At 60.6% G+C, this 19,770-nt stretch overlaps 1 protein-coding gene across 1 annotated transcript; it reads left to right on the forward strand.

Moving 5' to 3' along the window:
• The first annotated feature begins 15,592 nt into the window (after nucleotides 1-15,592).
• DLX4 (distal-less homeobox 4) lies at nucleotides 15,593-19,320 on the forward strand. Its single transcript, XM_064473089.1, has 3 exons — nucleotides 15,593-16,023; nucleotides 17,469-17,662; nucleotides 18,549-19,320. The coding sequence occupies exons 1-3, from the start codon at nucleotides 15,732-15,734 to the stop codon at nucleotides 18,798-18,800; spliced, it is 738 nt and encodes a 245-aa protein (XP_064329159.1). The 5' UTR covers nucleotides 15,593-15,731; the 3' UTR covers nucleotides 18,801-19,320.
• The last annotated feature ends 450 nt before the right edge of the window (nucleotides 19,321-19,770 follow it).

The raw sequence follows: 19,770 nt of genomic DNA on the forward strand, positions 1-19,770 counted from the left end.
CTCGCAAAGAGGGGCTCTGGAGCTGGGACTTTCCTCTCTGAGCATCAAACAAGCCCTGCTTCTCCCCCCTTATGGTTTTGGGAGGCAGGTGGCACGGGCAGATGAGCAGAGCGGTGGGTGCTGCCAGCACGGGAGAGGTGGTGGGGAGCGGGAGGCAGCGGAGGGCAGCGCTCCCCCAAGGCTTGCCGGTGGTGGCTCAGGCAGGACCCTGCTCCTCCGGGTAAAACAGGGAGAAGGATCCTTTACCCTGCCTCTGGCCTCCAAGTAGAGCGGAGGAGACTGGGAAAACTTTCCTGTGTTTATCAAAAGCAAGCAGTTTGTCACGTCCTGCGTTATGTGAGGATTTACATCTCTGTGTGTGTCCCCGTGCTCGGTTTCTGGCTGGGGACCTGCTGGGGCCACTCTGAATTCGGTTCAGACGCAGCCCGGTGTGCAGACGAGCCATGCACATACTCGGCCCCATCCACCTTTGATCTTAAGCTGTCAAGAAAGATGCTTTGGCAGGAATCTTGCCCGTCAAGTACCATCCATAGGCAGCCACAATGTCACAGCTGTGACCAAGCCCTGACAGCTCCAGGAGCTGAGGTGGTGCCAGGTTTAAGCCAAGCCTCCACCTTCTGCCCTCAGGCTGGAGGCAGGCTCCTTTCTGGGCTGTGCAAAAGCTCAGGGCTCCCTGCTCCTCTGCCTGGTGAATTCAGGGGTCTCAGCTGCTTTCAAGCATTGTCATAGGTTGGAGGAGCTGCCACTGACACCCCCCCCAATGCCCTGGGTCTGGCTGTGCAGACACCGACCTGCTGCCAAGTCCTGGCTGGGGGTAGGAGCTGCTGCATGGTCCAAACTGCTGAGGAAGAGGATGGGATGCTGCTGCCTGAGCAGAGAGGCCATCTCATCCCAAGCTTGCCCATCATATCCTCAGAAGAGCCAAGCCCTTGCTGCTCCCTGTGCCCCCGGGCGTGGGTACCACTGGGGTGTCACCAGGTACCAGAGCATCTGTGCTACTTCATCCCCCGTCATGCTCTTCCCAAATAATCCCGAAAGTGGCTTCCTTCCCTCGGCTGCGGGTGGGGAAGCCACTAGATGGCAACGTTACCTGCAGTGCTGGCCGCCTCTCCTGGGGATGGAGCGGGGCCGGGGGCGCTCCAGGGGCCACCCGCGCCCCTGGGACTGGGGACCCCAGCCCCGGCACTGCTCGGGGTCCGCGGCGGGGAGCCTGGCCCGGTGGCAGGTTGGTGGGTGACCTCCTAGCTGTGACTCAGTGGCGTACCTAAAGAAAACAAATTACCTTAAAATCACTTCAGTTCTGGGTGATCAGTTTTTGCCTTTAATTGCAAACTGGCTGCAGCATCGTGAGACGTCGCATCACTGGGTAGAGGGTGACGGCACGGGGCGCGTGTACTCATACGCACGCATGCAGTCGCTTATATGTATGTTGCCGTCCCTGAAGGCTCTGTTTACCTGCAGAATTTCTCAGGCAATCCCCAAACTGTCTCTTGCAAACGTGGCTGGGTTTGACCCTGGGGAATGGTTTGCCCCGTGCAGTGTGGCCAGCAGAAGACCCTTCAGCGCTTGCTACAGCTTCTGTGAGTTGGTGTCATTGCTGTGGCTGGGAGCACTGATTTTGCTGCTGGTGAGGGCTTTTAGGCATGACCAAATCAAGCTGGCTTTGAACCAGCCAGCGCAGGAATGCGCAGCAGCGTGTGACCTGCTGGGAAACACCCCGTGCCTTTCTCTGCTCCCGTCAGTTATCATTGCTGCCCGCATTATGTTATTGCCATAGTCGAGCCCTGTTAAGTGAAGGGCTTCAGACCTGATCAGGTGGGTAGGGAAGGTGTGAAAAGCCATCTAGTGTTAACCTGGGCTTGTTCCCTTGGAAAGGCAGGGGAAGGGCTGCTGCGAGCGCCGTGGTGCTTCGGGCGCAGTGCCCGTCTCTGCTGGGCCGAGTCCGACTGGCCGGCGAGTTCCTGCAAGCAGAGAAGTTACCAACCTCAAGCTTGCACCTCTGTGTGCCTCAGTTTCCCCAGGTGATGATCCTTCCCTGCTTCCCCTAAGGCAGGAAGAGGAAGAGGATGGAGGAGCATGCTTCTCCAAGGCAGCCAGATGGCCTGAATGGGAATGCTAATTAACTATCCATCACGTTGGGGCCACAGTGCAGGAGGAAATGAAACTACAGCGTGATATGGAAGAACAGCCCTGAACATAAAAGGGATGTGCTGTTCACCCAGGGAAAGATTTATGGGAGTTCTGAGTCAGAGCTTATAGTACTACAACAAGTAATATAATAAACAGTGGAGGACAGAGCTGTGTTTTTCTCCGCGAGGCTGTAGAGCCTGGAGACGATGGACCGTGGTGGACCAGGATGGGGAGGGAGGCAGGAGCGCTACCCTGCCAACGGCACTGCCCTCACTCCTGAAGTCCTCCTGTTTCAGTGCGATGCCTCCAGGTGGTCAGGATTCTTTTTCTTCCTTTTTTTCAGGCTTTTATCCCTCCTCAGTCTCCACCCGCTGCCCTTCGAGCTCCGAAAACTGCAAGTTTGGAAACCAGCCTTTGTCCCAAAATTGCCCACGCTTTTCTAGCTGCAAACCTCCCCACCGTGTGCCCTGTAGTCGAAGCCTTCAAGAGGAGCCCCGAGGGTGAGACGCCACACGCTGAGCCGGTCCCGGGAGAGATGCCGCCACCACAGCGCAGGAAAGGTGAGATTTGGGCCAAGGGGAAGGCGCAGAGGCCAGGAGGTCTCAAGTCCCAGGTGCCTCCTCACGGCTCCTTTGCAGCAGAGAGCGTGATGGTGCTCATCCACAAAGTCCTGCCCGCTCTGCCCTCTCCACCACCCTGGCAGGGTTGCAGGTCTTTCCAGCCTCTGCGCCTCGCCGTGTGACTAACAGAGCTGGCTGGCTCCCAGGGGTGTCAGTCCGGGACCCCAAACAACCCCAGGGAGCCAAGAGGAACAGGAAAGCCCAGAGTCTCCTTCCTCGTCCCCCTCCTCCTCCTCGCTGCCTGCCAGATGCCTTCCTGGGCCAAGGGGTGGCCCTGGGTGGCCCCGTCTCCCGTTGGCCCAGACGGGAACAGCCGCTCCCTATTACTCATGGGGATGATGTGGGGGGATGCAGGGGCGGAAAGTCGGAGTAAATGGAAAGTGGGCACTTGCCTCTGGCCCTGTCTTCCCATGGCCGCAGCTGGAGCTGAGCTCAGCCAGACGCCCCGGCGCAAGGCCACGGGTGGCAGGCGGCCGGCACGGGGACGCGGTGCTGGGCTGCGCACCTCCGTCCTGAGCCGCGACGGGCTGCTGGGGGACGTGGAGGTGAGAGCAAGCACGCAGCCGCCGGGCCCCCGAGCCCACCGACACGGGCCAGAGAAACGCGCCGGTCCGTGCCTGCACACGCGGGCGTGCAGAGGTGCCTTCAACATCGGCCCGTGCGGCGCTGTGCTCAGACCCCGCTATTCAGCACGCCCTGGGTGACTGGCACCCGCTGGGGGGCTGCTCTGCCCCCCACGAGAGGTGCACAAGGCTCCAGCGGCTCAGCTACCTCCCTGGGGGAGGGCGGCTGCGAAGGGGAGGGGATGGGGCACAGGAGCTGAAACACAGACGTGTGAATTTGTGCTACAACCTGAGATAAACTTCATTTTCCTGCTCTTTGCACTGGAAACTGGCTAAGGCTGTGTCTTACAGATATCTTCAGAGGTGTCTATAAGCCATGCCTTCACCCCACACCCTGGGATTCTCCCTCAGTACCCCCACCCATCCCTCTGTGGGCTGGAGAAAGGCTCACTGCCCACCTGAAAGGCTTTTCAGAGCACCCAGATTTACTAATGTTAGTATTCAAAAGTTCTTCTTTGCCGAAAGCAAAGTTTTCCTACCTAAGCTGAGTTTCCATGAGGAAGCCCATAGATGGGGCAGGAAAGACCAGAGACTGGCGAGCTTGGGGAAGCTGCATCTTCTTTGCAGCAGGCAGCAAGGTATTTTTACAGAGAATACATCTTTCAAGAAAAATCTTTGGACCTGAAGGACTTGGGCTGACTGTGACTCTGAGAGGGTGTGAGATGCGGACCCTCGCTGCTTTCCAGGTCTCAAGGTGGGCCACGGGCATCCCCTCTCCCACGTGAATGCCCAAGCTGCTAGTTATTATGGAGTGGACACACCTCTGCGATATTTTGATGAGAAATTCTGCCCGGGTCAAAGTGAGCAGATGTTCCTAGCAAAAATCATTGTTTCCAATGAATTAACATTTTCCTGTTTAAAAAAAACCAACAACACAAACCAAAAAAAAACTTCCAAAGCCTGCCTCGGTCACTTCTACTGCTCAGTGCTCAGCTCAGGGTGAGGTGGCAGCTGGACTCAAACCCACGGGCACGTTTTGGGCTATGAACTGAATGAAATGGGACCCCCGGAAAGCCCGACCGTGACCAGGTGGAATTTTCCAAACTGACGGCGAGACAAAAGCTTGGCCGACCTCTGCGCCTGCAAATCCCCATCGGGGTTCAAAGGGAGCGGTGCCCGCGGTGCCGCCCACCCTCCCGGGACCAGGAGGAGGTGAGATTCAACTGCTGGTTAACACCGGCGATGCCTCCCCGGCTTTGTGCCGAGCGGGATTGGGTTACAGGGCTGGGGCTGGGAAAGCTCCTCCGCAGGTCACAGGTGGATTAAGGAATTCCAGTCCCCATTCAGTGCCTGGTGAACCACAACTAATATGGGGGCTGTAAAGAGCAGGGGCAGGCGAGATGGGAGGCGTTGAATGGGAAAGGCACCTGCAAGGGAGGGCGATGTGAGCCGGACTGCTGGAATCCGGCGGGCGGCGAGGAAATGGTGTGATTTACCATCAAGCCCGGCCGCAACCTGCTTTTTTTTGCCTTTGAGTAGGGGCAGCCAGGGAGAGCCCTGGGTGAAGACAACAGGGTGGCAGGAGGGGTTCACGTGTCACCTCCATAATGGGGATGCTTCCAGGGAAAGGAAAAATAATCCCCCAGCACAGGTGGGTTGCTGAGCTGGGTCAGAGCCAGGCTACCTCCCAGGCACGGCCGGAGATGGGCATGGAGCCTGCCGGGGGCTGAACAAAGGGACCCCGAACAGCATGGTGCGGGGGAGCGTGGTGGGACGTGGGCAGGTCTCTGGGGAAGACACAGACTCCCAGTGAGGGTGAGGAGCTGATACGCTGGAAGGGCTGGGATGGCGAAGCCAGGGTGTAGGAGGCGGTGAAACCCTGAGTCCAGGACGCTGTAGGTCAGGCGAGAGCAACTCCCTCACTTTGCCTGGTAAAATGCCTGTCTCCTCCAACAGCCCTTCGGAGCCACGTGGCTCCCGCTGGGCTTCGCCCTGCCGAGCCCAGGACGCAGGCTGGACTCTCTGCTTGTCCGAGGTTGGTGGGTCCCTGCTCCAGCCCAGTCTGAGGGGGTTTGGACTCAGAGAGCACCCTGCGTCTGAGCTGGGCACCCAGCCCACCGGTCTGAGCTCTCTGGGGACACGCATCTGCCGGGGGAGCCAGCGACAGGACGGCCGCCTGCTCCCAGCATCTCTGAAGTCAGAACAAGGCTGCAGGTGCTGGGACGGGATGGGATGGGATGGTCCTCCCACACCAGAGCCTGGCCTTGGGAGGGATGCCCCAGTGCCACAGAGACCCAGATGATGCCATGTCCCCCGGGGCAGGTCCCCCTGGGCCCTCCTGGCCGTGCCTGGGGAAACTTTTGCACCTGAGAGCCATCGGAGAGGCAGCGATCCTGTACACCCTGCTCCCCAGGAGACTCCTAGGCGCCTCTTAGGAGGACTTTAATTACACATTTACCATCACCATATTTTTTTCTCCCTCTCTCCCCCCCCCCCTTGAGTTCAGCTTCCCCAGAGATGTAAATACCCGGCGCGTGCCGCGGGGATTGTCAGCCCCACTAATGACCACCTGCTGGGGAGGGAGGACGGTGGCGTGGGGACATGTTACGTGACACCACCCCTACTGGCTTGGCAGTGGCTCCCCGGCTCGGCAGGGGTGTCCCTGGGCCCTGGGGTGGGTGGCTCTGCCTCCAGCTCTGCAGGAAAGGACGGTGGCTCTGGGAGTTGGGGAGATGGCTGTCACGGGGCAGAAGGGGAAGGCTCAGGTCCTGCAAGGGGACCAGGGTTGTCCCTGTGCTTGCTCCGTCTAGTAGGATGATGCTACCAGGAGGCTGCTAGCCCTAGGCACTAGCCAGCCATCAGATGGAGGGGGTCACCAGACACCTCTGCCCTAGAGGGGATCAGAGCTCCGAACGTCACACCACCAGCTCTGCCACCGTCGGCCTCCGTGGCACCCCTGCCAGAGCCATCCCGCCCGCCTCAGAGGGTGTCTGATGCCTCCGGCGCTGTCAGGTTGCTTTTCAAAGCTGCCTGGTTTCCCCTCAAATCCCTCTGCAGAGACGTGCGTGGTTTGGCAGGGACCGAACCCTCCTTTGCAGAGGGGAGAGTCTCGGCTGAGTCGCATCACCCGGCGCCGCTGCGCTCTGTGAGCGGGCACCACGGGCTCAGCCTGCTTTAAAGCGGAGCGGAGGATTGGCTTCTGCCCTTTCCTGCTTCTGGCCACGGCCCTGACTCCTTTATTCAGGCAAAAACTCACACCGAGAATTTAGCTGAAGTTGAGCCTGGGAATCTGGCCCCAGAGGCTTAAATAATTCTTTCTACATGGTACATGCAGAGAACAAAAAAAAAAAAAACAAGCCAAAAAAACAAGCAAAACAGAAACAGCGATACAAGAGGAACAATTTCCTTTACCACTAATTTTCTCTCTGTTCATTATCAAGAACGTGGGGGTCACTGATTATAACGCGCTTACCATCTCTCCAAACCCACATATCCCGGCTGGGGACAGCGAGTGACCAGGCAGCGCTGAGCCTCTGCGGGTGCCCTGGCCGCCTCGGCATCGCAGGGGGCAGGAGGGAGTCTTGCCTGGGAAGGCTCCGGGGGTACCCGGGGCCGGGCGCCGGTGGCTGCCCTGCCGTTACATCTGCTGCGGGTAAATCGAGGACTCTGAGATGACATTTTTTTCCAAAGCTTGACCTGAGTCTGCTCCCTCTGAAACTCCTCGCTGGCTGCAAAGGCGGAGAAGGGAGCCAGGCCTGGGGCTGTTAACACAGTGTTTCTCATCGGTGCTAAAATTTAGAGCTGGAATATGGAGAATGCAGCGGGTCCAACCCAGGGAGCTTCTCCCCGCACCCCTAACGCTGTGCCCGGACCAAGAGTCGAGCTGGGCATCTTCATTCCCCCGAGGACACGTGCAGCCACCGTCCTTGGCACCTTCCAGCAGCAAACCCGCAGGAGCGAGTCACTGGGGTGGGTCAGAAAACACCATTTCTCCAGAGATGTTGAAGCTTTTCCGATGTATTTCTCCTTTTCCGATGTATTTCTCCTTTCCCTCTTAAAAATTCTTGAAAGAAATTTTTTGCAGAGCCTTAACCACCAAAAAGAAAAGGACATGTTTTGGGACACTGCTTTTCATCAAAGCATTGAGGGACTTCGTGCGTGCATTTGGGGTTTTGGTGGAAGGCTTGGGATTTTGCCATATAATGGGAATGTCAACAGAATATATATTTTTCTCTCCAAGTATTTGTTGAAAGCTTTCTGTTCCATCAAATATCACAGTGATTCTTCCACCCCCCTCCCCCGCTTCTTCTCTTCACCTGCTCACGGACTTTTGCCCTGGGACTCCGACATGGTTCCCTGCGAGCCACGCTTGGCTCGCCCCCGAGCATCCCCCATAGCCACAGGCTGCATCTCGAGCTTGGTCTGACACTAAAAGCCCTTTCTGATGAATATAAACCCAGGGAGCGGGGGGTGATTATTTCTCATCTATTTTCAGCAGAGAGAGTAGGTGCAGGGAGGGCTGGGCTCCCCCCGCCGCCGAGGAGCCCTCTCTGCCGCAGCTTTCCCGTCGCTCAGTCCCCACAACCCGGGCAGCAAAAGCAGTTTTCTGTCACCAGCGATGCGAAGCGCGCACAATCGAGGACTGACCGTGCAGTCGGCTGCAAGCTCAAGCCCTTCCCGTCGGTTCTTTAAACGCTCGGCAAATTCTTCCCCCAACCTGCAAGCCCCGGCACGTCCCGCGGCGTGAGGCAGGCACCACGCATCGGATGCAGAGGATACGGCGTCGTCCGTGCTTTCACCTTCCCATGCGTGTGTTCGCCTGCAAATTCAGCTTCCAGTGCTTGGAAGAGGCTGGGGGGGGGGGCCCAGGTGCTCCTAAATGGGGGATGCAGGTGTTGCCCTGTGGCATCTGGGTGTGGAAACGCCCCCCTCCAGCATCCCCTCCCGGCCAGCGGCGCCGATGCTCCCGCAGCTGAGCATCCCCAGCGTGTGCCCCCAAAGTGAAGGTCCCCCAAGTCTCCCCGCTTGCTTTGACTTGAGATCAGATCATTTTGTGCCATTTCTCTGCACCAGAACACAAGGACAGGGATTCCTCTGTGAGCCTTCGTTCCAGCAGAGTCCTTAACCCTGAGACATTGGCCTTTCCCCAGGCTTTTATAGTGCTTCCGAGTGGCCCGGGCAGGGGTCAGATTTCAGAGGAAACCCTGCTACTTCTTCCTGATCCTTTACAAAAACGGGATGAAAACGTCCTACGAATGGTGAGACACGCCCCCCCCGCAACACTTCTGATCCATCAAAATGTTTTGCTTTGAGAAAACAGAATGATTTCGTTCCACTTATTGAAATTTAAACAAGGTTTTGATTGTTTAAAAAAGTAACTTGATTTCGAAGTGGAAAAATTACATCTTTTCACTGCAACAAGTGGCAGAAGGGGCTTCTTTTCGCAGGGGCTCAGCTCTTCCTCCCTGCCATACCAGCTCATCTCGCGGGTTTTGCCTCCCATATGCCCTCAGAGCGTCCCAGCATCAGCAGGATTGTGCCCCCCGCCCAGCACCCGGACCCAGCGGGTGACGGGGTGTGCTTTGCCGGGCCCACGGAGCAGCCAGCAAGGGCAGGGATGGAGCCCAGCGCTGCCAGAGGAGGTCTCAGCCACAGCTTTCAACTTTCCAGTGAGGACATTAAAAACCAGAACAAAACAGAGAATGAATAACAAAGCAAAACAAAACAAAAAAAAAGAAAAGAAAAGAAAATCTGTGGGTTTTAAACTCCCTCCTTGGCCGAACCGCTTTCCAGAGAAACATGTCAACAGGCGCTGCAGCCAGCGGGCTGGAGAGGGATGCTCGTGGGGGCAAAACGTGGGGTTTAATTCTTCCCCCCCCCCATGGGCAGCGAGGTGGGAGCCCCCGCGGCACAGCATCACCCCGGGGACGCCGTCCTGCCGGTGGGTGCTCCGCAAGCGCCTGGGGTGGAGGAGGATGAGGGGAAGGGAGCACCTTCGTGGGCACCGGGCACGGCTGGAAGCAAGAGGAGGCTGTGCCAGCAGCAGGGTACCACGCCGGGCTCCTCACCCCGCTAGAAACACCGCGTTAAACCCCCTCCCAGTTTGCCGGCGTGGCAGCTGTTAAGGTGGTAAAATAGGTGCTGCCCGTTCCAGGCCTAATCCCAAAGTTTTTAAAGTTTCTCCTTTAGAGATGCGTGCCTGCACGAGGTTGTTTTAAAACAAATGAATCAGGTTTATTGGATCAAATTCTCCGCTGAGAGGCCGGTGCGTGATGCTCTCTTTGTTTAAACGCTGCATCTAACCATTACTAACTGCCTCGTTCCGCCGTTAAAGTTGCAAACCCTTAATGGGTCTCACTAAAGGGAAAATAACAGCTTCCCAAACGAAGAGCTGCAATAGGAAAGGAAAAGACCATTTGTACAAGGAACAGTCCCCTGGAAATCATGTAGAAAACCTGGGCCAGATCATAATTTGGCTTGTTGTAGGGCTCACCCTTAGGGGAAAAATCAACCTCCAAACAGTTATCTAAAAAAAAAAACCCAATCCAAACCAACATTGTTCATTATTTAAATGCACAATAAATTCAAGTTATCAAAAAAAAAAAAAAAATCCAGACAAATATTTCCCATTATTTCACTGCTCTGCTTGGAACACAATAAATTCAAGTTATCCTTTTTATCTGCCCCACCCAGAAAGAGGCAGTTTTGCACCGCGCCAGCGAAGGCCGTAGGGGCAGGGAAGGGGCAGGAGGGGAAGAGCATCAAGTTAGGAGAGACAAGTGAAATTTCAGCCTGGTGCCAATCCACAGCCAAAGTCCAAGCGAGAGTTTCATGTTGAACGGAGAGAAAGGAAACATAAGTGGGTTCTTATATACTTTTTGGAGGACCCCAAAGGATTTTCTGGGTCTGCATCAGCAGACAAGATGCTTTCGCAGAGCCGGCCGCCTCGCTGGCTGGGGCAGAGCTTTACCAGTGACCGCTGAAGGGATGGCAAAGGGTTTGGGGCTGCAAGGGCAGGACAGGGTTCAGCTCATTTCCAGCTTCGGTGCTCTCCAGCTCTCTGCGTTAAGGGTGATGGGAAGTGAATGAGGGTTAAAAAGCCTCTTTAACTGGTGCTCTTGTCAAATTAGCAGGGCAAGGCGCTGAGGCCGGGGCTAATGAATGGAATAATTGATTAAATATGTCATATTTCTGCCTAGCAGGTTCACACCTTCCCCAAAGGTTTCCAGATGGGGCATAATTATCCCCCAAACTGGCTTCACACGCCAGGGCACAAGGGGAGGAACAGTGACATGGGGAATTTAGACAGCAGAAAATTGCTCCCGCAATTAATCCCAGGCACTTAATAAACTCACCGAAGAACAGCAGGGATGGAGAGAGACCCTCTCGGGTTTGGCCCTCGGCGGTGCCGGTCAGGAATAGCTGGTGATGCTGGTGTAAATTCGTACCTCTGTGCATTTATGGGGTAGCAAAGCCGTCGCCGGTTTTGCTTCTCTCCAAACAAGATGCCACGAAGGGGAAATTTCCCCTCTCCTTTGCCCCCATATTCATTTGTCTCAGCAGGGGCCAAGGGCTGAAGTGGTGTAAATCGGGGGGGGCTACATGCCCCTTGGTGGATTGCTGCTGATTTACATCAGGGTCCTTTTATTCCTTTGATTTCCAGCCAGCAGTCCCCGTGAAAATCAAACCCAGACCAGGTCTACGTCCTGGAAAATATTTTAAGTTTTAAAACAAAATATTTGCTTTATTGCGGGGGGACGAAGCGGGGGGCAGGGGGAACGATTTCTTGCTCTAAGACTTTTTAACATCCATACCATTTCATCTCAACTCAAACCGGCGACGAAGCAGGGCGCAAATCCCGGCCGTGCTGTTGGGGAAATGCTGATTTACACCACCTGGCCGGTGCCTTGGGTGGCACCAGGCTGACCCGCACCCACCGTGGAGCCTCTGGGTGCTGGAAAGGGAGAAACCCCGCCGAGGCCGGGCCGGGGAGCCGGGCTTCAGCCAGCCCAACCCCAGCCAGGCGGGCTGCTGAGGCTGCAAAGTTTGGGGCAAGCCGTTTTTGAGCATCTTTTTGCAGAAAACCCCTTTCAAATCCCTCCTGCAGATGTTGGAGCTCTGCAAAGGTAGAGGGGGAAAAGATACTCATGTGAAATTTCTCTTCCCATGTGTCCTTCTGAAACCTCCCCGTCGAAGCCAGGTCCCAGCCCCTCCTGTGACGGCCACGCCGCTGTCACCTCCGGGGTGCGGGTGTCCTCTGGGCCACCTCTCCGCCTTCAGGTCACCTGCCCATCAGTAGCTCCCGCCTCGCCTTGCTCATGCCGTGATTCACTGCACGGGCGAACAGGTCCTGGGTGCTTCGGGGGTGTCTGGCACCATCCAGGGGACAAATCCTGCTCCCACTCGTGTTGGTGCTCCGCTGTGGGGCAGGATCAGGCCCTGGGACAGGAGGGTGACGTGGAGCACAGCCTCTCCCCTGCACTATTACCTGCTCCAGCCCCCTCCCGGAGGACGCTCCCTTTAAAGGTCCCTTCCAGCCCAAACTCTTCTATGATTCTATGCTCCCAAACAGCTCCTCACCCTCCCCGGTCCCCCCCTGGGATGGATTTTGCTTCAGCCAACAAGCCCAAAACTCCCGGGGAGATGCCAGCGCCACAGCTCGCTGCGCAGAGGAGCCCGGCTCGCGCTGGCACCCCATCTCCCCGTGCTCCCCCGGGATTATGGACGGGGCTGGAGATAGCGCGGTTGTTCGTTAGTGTGGCAGCGGTGGCGTGTGGGAGGGCAGACGCCAGGCTGTCTGCTCCCACTTTGTTCGGCTTGTTATTAACTTCTCCTTGGGCTGCCATTAACCCAGAATTCCTGTACTTGGCTTCAGGCTTTCCCCGCGCCGCTCTATCTCCAGCGCGTAATTACAGCTGTTGGGATCTCCCTTTATCTTGGAGGATCTTGTAGGTTTGTTACCTGGCACATGCTTTCCTGCCCCCCCCCCACTCCCCTTCCCTGCACCCCTTTAATCCTTCCTGCTTTCATCAGCCTCGGCAGCCGGTGCCGGCAAGTAAAAACCCAGAGCCTCCATCGCAGCGGGCGAAGCCGCATCCCCGGCTCCTGCCGCCGCAGCGGGAGCATCGCCGGGCAGGTGAACGGCAGCGACGCGGCTCCCGCATGTCCCGGCTGGCAGCGCCCGGCGCGCTCCCTGCCACCGCCTGGTCTCGGCATGTGTCAGCACCTTCCAGCCCCAAGACCGAGACTTTGAATTGGCTCCGAGCATGGCCTTCATTTATTTTTTTAATTTAATACGAGTTGACTTGATGTATTTATTTTGGCAGCGGGTTACCCCTCAAACCCCAAACCCTGCTAAAACAGCATGTTCTGTCCCTGCCAGCCCGCGCCGACACAAACAGGAGGGCTGGGACCTGACCCCCCGAGCGTGCGCCCCGTGCTCGTCCCCAGGCAGGTGCCTGGGTGGCACCAGCTCCTGCCCTCGAGGTGCCGGAGCCGCTGGGAACCAGCCCCCCGGGTGAGCAGTGGCTGGGAGCTGGGTGTTTTTTACAGCCTGAAGGTTTGGTGCCAGTTTATTACCCCCGTCTCCGAAGGGAACGCGGAGCAGGGAGTGCTGTCCCCACGCCTGCCCCGGTGGGCTCGGGGATGGGGCGTCCCCTTGGCACATGGTGGGGCTCGGGGATGCTGAGATCAACACCTTCAGACCCTGACCCACAACTCTGCCTGCGCGAGGCCAGTCTGGAGTCGGGGAGGAGGAGGAGGAGGAGGAGGTGGGCTGCTTCTTGCCTGCTGTCACCACTGCCTGGTGGTTTGCCCTGGGCTGCCCCATGCCATGGGACCCACTTGAAGATCCCCAAGTGGGGGGATCCACTCGCTCTCCAGCCCCCAGGCATAGTGGGTTGGGATCCCTCCTTGCATCACGCACAAAACAGAGCTGTGACTCCCTGCCCCAGGAGGGGATATGACCCTGAGGGTCCTTCTGCTCCTGCCTGAATTTAAGTATTGCCCCCAAACACCCATGGGGACACCATCCTTCCACCAGCACCTGGCACAGGGACCCTGGCTCCTCTGCTACGTGGTGGACATTTTGGGGCACTTATATTTAATTATAGGCATTTATTATGTCCCCCATGTAGCAGAGGGGTGGGAGAGCACAGGGGTCTGGGAAGGGGGTCCGGGTCCCCTGAACATTTGAACCCCCCCAGATCCAGCCCTGGGAGCCTCCCTGCCACCATGAGCAGCCTCTGTGGCGGGGGGGACGCAGCCCCCAGCCCCAGCATCTCCCCCCAGCCCTCAGCACCGGGGCGAGGAGCACCGGAGGGAGCGGAGCCACCGGTAGCTCATCCCAGCAAGCCGGCACCCGTCCCTGGGGCCGGTAAGAGCTGAGTCACCCCGGCAGGGAAAGTGAGGAGCCGGGAAAAAGCAGATCAGTGGAGGTTTCCTTTGATAGTCGCAGCAGCCACGCTTTGCCCTCGGTGCCGGCCGAGCTGGGCTCCCTGGGGATGCCTCAGCCAGCCCGGGCAGGGCTGGAGAACATCTGGATTTCTCCTTGTGCCTCTTTTTATTTGCTACTTCGCCCCCGCTTTTGCCTGGGTGGGATTGGGGGATTTTCCACGTCAGCCCCTGGAGTTTGGTGGCCCGGGCAGGGGTGGCAGGGCAGCTCCTTCCCACACCCAAATTTAGGGCTCACTTAGGATTTTGAGCTCATGTCATCCTCAAGGACAGTCCCAGGGACGCTGGTGCTTTGCTCAGCTCCATGCTGGGATGGAGGGATGTGGGGAACCCAGAGCCTGCATCCAGCACCAAGGGGCCAGTCCATGGGTCTGGCTGTGCTGGAAATTATCCTTATGGTGTTGTGAGCTAAGGTTTAGGGAGGTTGGGGTGGGGAGAGAGGGCAGAAGCCATCAGCTATGGAGAGGCAGAGGAAGGGTTGCTGTGTTGGGGGCGTGGGGCAGGACGCGGTCCCAGCGTGTCCTGGGGTTAGCCAGGAGCTCAGCTATTTATATTGGATCTCCTGGCCCCTGCTCGGCGTGACTCAGACCCAGCATGATGGCCAGATGGAAACATGTTTTGAAGATGGTCTAATGGGAGGGTGGGGACAGGGGACCCTCCCTGCCAGCATCCCCAGCTGCCTGTCACCCCCTCGCTCCCTCGAGGCTGCTCCTCCCGGGCAAACCCCACGCGGGGTGGCAGCTGAGACCTTGTGGCCAGTGCTTGGCTCTGCACGGGCCACCCAGCTCCCTTCCCCGGTGCGTCACCTCAATGTCCCCAAACCCATCGCTGCGGTGCAGCCAGGGCTCACGGTCCCCGTCCAGGGCTTGGCGTGAGATCTGGGATTGCAGGAGGTGCAAATCCTCCCCACCAGCACCGTCCGGGGCTCCGGCTGGCTGTCCCCAAAGGTGGTGATGGCATCTCCCAGCCCCGGCGGGGGATTTTGCCCCTGGTTTGCCCTGGCCGGCAGCTGGGGTGGAGGCTGCGGGGACTCCTCCGGGCCCCACGCACCCCGCCGGGGTCAGGGCTCCCCGGGGCAGTGGGAGGGAGCAGCCAGGCAGGTTGGCGCCTGCCGCAGGGAGCGGGGCCCTGCGGGGACACGGGGTGCTGCCGACGCCAGGGGAAGGGGCCTCCCGTCTGCCAGGGCGGGCGCCGACAGGGTGGCTCTGGGCCTCTCCCCACCCTGGGTGTCCTCCCCCAGCACCCCTGAGCACAGGGACTGGGGATGCACAGGGCCTCGACGCCCTGTGTGTTCGTCCCTCCATCTGGTGTCTGTCCCTCCCGTGTCCATCCTTCTCCGATCCCTGGTGCGTCCCCAGGTCCCCGCACATGTGAGCTGAGTGCGAACGGCCTCAGCCCCTCCCTGCCCCGGGTCTGTCCCCTGGGTGCCCAGGGCTGCCCCGTGCCCCCCTCAGGGGGATGAACCCCCCGGGGCAGCCTGTGTGGGAACTCACTGTCCACCCCCCGGGCCCCTGATGGAGGGGGGTCCCCGAGAAGGGGTTACTCCCAACATAGATTACCCCGCACATGGGTCAGGCCCCCCCCAGGGAGACTCAGCCAGGACATGGGGGGGTCGGGGTGCCTCTCGCCACCCCACGTCTACCCTCTGGGGAAGGGGGCGCATTGCTCCCGGCCGGGGGGGAACCCCAGCACCCCGGGGCGGGAGGGGGGGGACACGACACACAGAAGGGGGTGCCCCCCCGGGGGGGAGGGGGCAACCAGGGGGGTGCCCCGGGGTGTGACGTCATGGCGGGCGGGGCTTGGCGGGGCGGGGCGGGGCGGGCAGGGGATCCCCCGGGCGCGGGGCCGCCGTGCGGCAGCGCGGAGCCGGTCGGGGGGCGGCGGGGCTCGGTGCGGCGCTGCGGGCTCCGGGGGCGGGGGGGGGGGCTGCCCGCCCCGGCCCGCCCCGGCCCGGCCTCGGCCCACCATGACCATGAGCTCCGTGGCCGAGACCCTGCTGGGGCCCGACCCCTCCAAAGCCGCTTTCCTGGAGCTTGGGCACCCCTCGCCGCCGCACTACCCGCTGCACGGCCTCCACCCCGCCGGGCACCCCCAGCACGACCCGCCGCCTTTCGCCTCCTACGGCCGGCCCGGGCCCTACCCCTACCCCGGCGGTGCCCCCCCGCCGCCCCACGGCGGTCCCTACCTGCCCTACCCGCCCCCCGGCGCCCAGCATCCCCCGGCCGGGCTGGCCCACGGCGCCAGGCTGCAGGACGCAGGTAAGGTGGGAGCGGGGTGCTCGGCGCTGCACACCCGCCCCCGGGCACCCACCCGAAGGGGAGCGACGGGGATTCACCGGGAAGCGACGGGACGGAGCCGTCGGAAGCGCGTCGGGGCTGCGCCGGCCCCGCCGGGGCAGAGGCGAATGCGGGGCTCGGCCCGGCGGGGAGGTCCCCGAGGGGACCCGCGGGGGCTGGGGACGATGTGTCCCCCGCTCCCAGGGCGCCCGGACCCGCCGGAGCCCCGTGCGGGTGGGTGGCTGCGTGGCTGCAAGAAACTCCAGGGATGGGGAGCATCAGACCCCCGGCTGCTGGCATCCAGCGCCCTGAGACCCCCGGCTGCCAGCATCCAGCACACTCAGACCCCTGGCTGCCCACATCCAGCCCTCTGAGACCCCCAGCTGCCAGCATCCAGCCCCCTGAGACCCCCGAATGCCCACATCCAGGCCTCTGAGACCCCAGCTGCTGGCATCCAGCCCCTTGAGACCCCCCGAATGCCCACATCCAGGCCCTTGAGATGCCCAGCTGCCCGTATCCTGCCCTCTGTGCCCACCCAGGCTGGCAGACCCACCCTCCCCTCTGCCCCACTGCCAACATGCTCCGATCTCATCTCCCTGCCCCATCGCATCCCTGTTCCCCACTGTTTTCCCCAAAAGCTGATACAGGAAACTGCAAGCTGGAGAGAAGTGGCCCCCAGGCTGCCCCACAGAGGGGTCCTGAGCCCGTCTGAGCCCCCAGGCCCTGTTGGCCCCTGTCAGCTCTGGAGAGCCGTGGCCATGGACAGAGCAGACTTTGTGCGGGACATACGCGGGTGAACAGACACGCTCACCACCATGCCCTGCACTCACCCGCGTCAGCCCCGTGGTGCTGAGCCAGGGACCACCTCGTCCCCGGGGCCTCCCTGAGCCCCGGTGGGTTTCTGCCCCACACAAGCCACGTGGCCCAAGAAGGACCCAGGGATGCTCAAAGGCACGGAGTGGGGAGGAGATGGTCCACAGTGGGGGCACAGACCTTGCAGCGAGGGGCCGCCCGGGGGCTCGCCCCGGGGATCAGTGTGCCCACAGCAAGGGCCCCCAGGGCAGGGCAGTCTGTCCTGCTGCCCCCTCCATCACCCCATGGGGCCCTGCCCGGCCCCTACGTTGGGTGCACGGCAGAGGGGCCAGTGGCCTGTCCACTTTTGGGCTTGTACAGTGATTTTGAATGAATAATCCCATCTCTCCCTTCCTCCTTCTGTTTCCCCTTTACTTTACTTGGGCCTTAAACAAACCAGCTCAGCAAAAGCAGGTCCCCCCCTACTTATTCCCTCTCCCCTCCAAAACTAACCTCCAAAAAGCAAAACCCGCTGCATCCCCCAGGGCCAAGGTGGGATGCTTTGAGGTTGCTGGGTTTTTTTTTTCAACCTCCCAGTGTGTTGGTTTAACTCTCTGCTCCTCTCCCACCCCAAGAGCACGAGAAGCCCCTGGCCATTGCCAACGGGGAGCTGCGCATCAACGGCAAGGGGAAGAAGCTGCGCAAGCCACGCACCATCTACTCCAGCCTGCAGCTGCAAGCTCTCAACCAGCGCTTCCAGCAGACCCAGTACCTGGCGCTGCCGGAGCGCGCCGAGCTGGCCGCCCAGTTGGGGCTCACCCAGACGCAGGTATGGCCCCTGCGAGGGGCGAGGGGATGGTCATGGCCCTGGGGACGCACCACGTGGGGGGCTCATGCCCATCGCTGCTCCGGGAGCGACTCTGGATTAAGGCTGCGTCAACGATGCTGGGGTGCAACTGGAACGGTGCCAAGCCGTGCCGTGCCGCGGCGGGGGAGCTGGCGCCGGTGGGCCCCCGGGGCTCGGGTTTGGGGCGCCCCTGCTCGCACCTCCCAGCGGCACCGGGACTTTCCCAGCCCCGGAGCCTGGCTGCCGGCCCGGCCGTGCCCGGCGCTGGGCGGCCCCGGGCCGCGGGACGGGGCGAGTGGGTTTTTGAAGGCGATGGGGAGAGACAGGCAGGCGGCAGCGGTGCAGCCCGGAGCCAGGGGCGAAGCGAGCTCATAAAGCCGGGGAAGAGGAGGCAAGTGGGAACCTGCCGGCAGCGCGGGGGGGACCGCGGGGAGGAATGAGTGGGGCCACCACCCCAGCACAGCGAGCCCCACCGTGCCGCACCCCGGCCCAGCCCCGGCACCCGGCTGGGCTGGTGGGGGCCGCAGCCTGTGGCAGGGTGGGGGGGCGCAGGGACACATGGCGAGGAGCACAGCTGGGGACTCCTGGCTTGCTCTCCATTTATCACACGTTTGTCTGCTCTCCCTGTGCCTCTTACCACATTCTCCTCCAGCTGCCCTTAGTGGAGTCTCTGGTGGCTTGTAAGGGGTTGGGCTCAGAGCCCAGCTTATCTCATAGACCCCCCACGCTGAATCGGCTGTGCCCCCTGGAAAGGGCAGGTGTAGATAGGGGAGACCCAGAGGGGTCTGTAGGTATTGATGCTGGGGGTTTATGGGGGGGCGTTGGCCGCAGACCCCATCCTCCCCACTCACCCCCCTCTCCCCCGCAGGTCAAGATCTGGTTCCAGAACAAGCGCTCCAAGTACAAGAAGATCATGAAGCAGGGCTCGAGCGCGCCCGACGGGGAGCACCTCCACACCGCCGCCTCCCTCTCCCCCTGTTCCCCCAACATCCCACCGCTCTGGGACATCCCTGTGCCAGGCAAAGGGGCCCCCCTGGCCCCCAGCAGCTACATCAACAGCTTCGGAGCCTGGTACCAGCCGCACCCGCAGGACGGCATCCCCCGGGCCCCCATGATGTGATGCTGCCACGGCTCCGGCGCCCGCCAGCTCCGGGAGGGCCAGTGATGGGGCAGAGCATCCGTTCTGCCGCTGCCCCCCGAGGGACTGGGGAGCCCAGCAAAGCCCTGGGAGACCCCAGCGAATGGAGGAGGAGGAAGAGGAGGAGGAAGGCGACCATGGTCTGCAGGGAGCCAGCGATTGCCTGCTCCATCGCAGTCCGAAGTGAGACAGATCCGGCACGACGCCCTGGTGCGCCCGTCCCAGCAGGACAGGACTTGGCCTCCAGCCACAGCCCCGGGTCCCTCCATTCATGGACGTGGGGCAGGGGGTCCCCAAGAGGGGCTGGAGGGCTGGGGAGTCCCCGGACCCCCCCAGCCTGGCTTTATTTATAAATACCGTCCGTTACTGTATGTGCCCCCCACTTTTATAAATAGGCTGTACACCTGTAAAGACTGCTCCTCTGTACCTGCAGCTCCCTTTGCGGCGGGATGTCCCCCCAGTTTTGGGAGAGATGCTTCAGCCCTGGTCCTCGGAGGGTCCCATCTCCAAAATCTCCTGGGGAAACAGCCCCGTGGGGATGGGGGCACTGAAGCAGGGGGCTGGGGCTGTCACGTGTCCCCCCTCCAAACATCTGTGCGGGACCCGCTGATATTTTCAGACATGCGATCGCTCCCCCGAAATGGAGGCGCAATTATAGTAATTGTGGACCCGGGCCCCTCGGTGCGGGGCTTCTCGCCGCCTCCTTGGGGTAATTACGGGCAATTTGGAGCTGTTGAAGATGTCTCCCTTAATAGGGGTGGGAGAGGGAGGGCACGGGCAGGCTGGGGACCCCGGGGCGGGTCGAGCCCGGGGTTACTGCCCCTCGTCTCCAGCAGCCCCCGTGAATACCTGGCCCTGGGGGCGAGGGCATTTTGGGAGTGGGGGATATTTTTCTGCTGCAGGTTTGACAGTGGGTAACCTCTCCTTTTGTGCCTTTCAGAGGCCAGAACCC

The sequence above is a fragment of the Phalacrocorax carbo genome, chromosome 25 (genome assembly GCF_963921805.1).
Source record: "Phalacrocorax carbo chromosome 25, bPhaCar2.1, whole genome shotgun sequence".
Taxonomy (NCBI): Eukaryota; Metazoa; Chordata; class Aves; order Suliformes; family Phalacrocoracidae; genus Phalacrocorax; species Phalacrocorax carbo.

Bases quoted from the DNA above. Each gene is read 5' to 3' on its own strand.
- DLX4 (XM_064473089.1), top strand. From the start codon at position 15,732: ATGACCATGAGCTCCGTGGCCGAGACCCTGCTGGGGCCCGACCCCTCC. The intron at 16,024-17,468 runs GTAAGGTGGGAG...TCCCACCCCAAG, and splicing joins CGCCAGGCTGCAGGACGCAG to AGCACGAGAAGCCCCTGGCC. The intron at 17,663-18,548 runs GTATGGCCCCTG...TCTCCCCCGCAG, and splicing joins TGGGGCTCACCCAGACGCAG to GTCAAGATCTGGTTCCAGAA.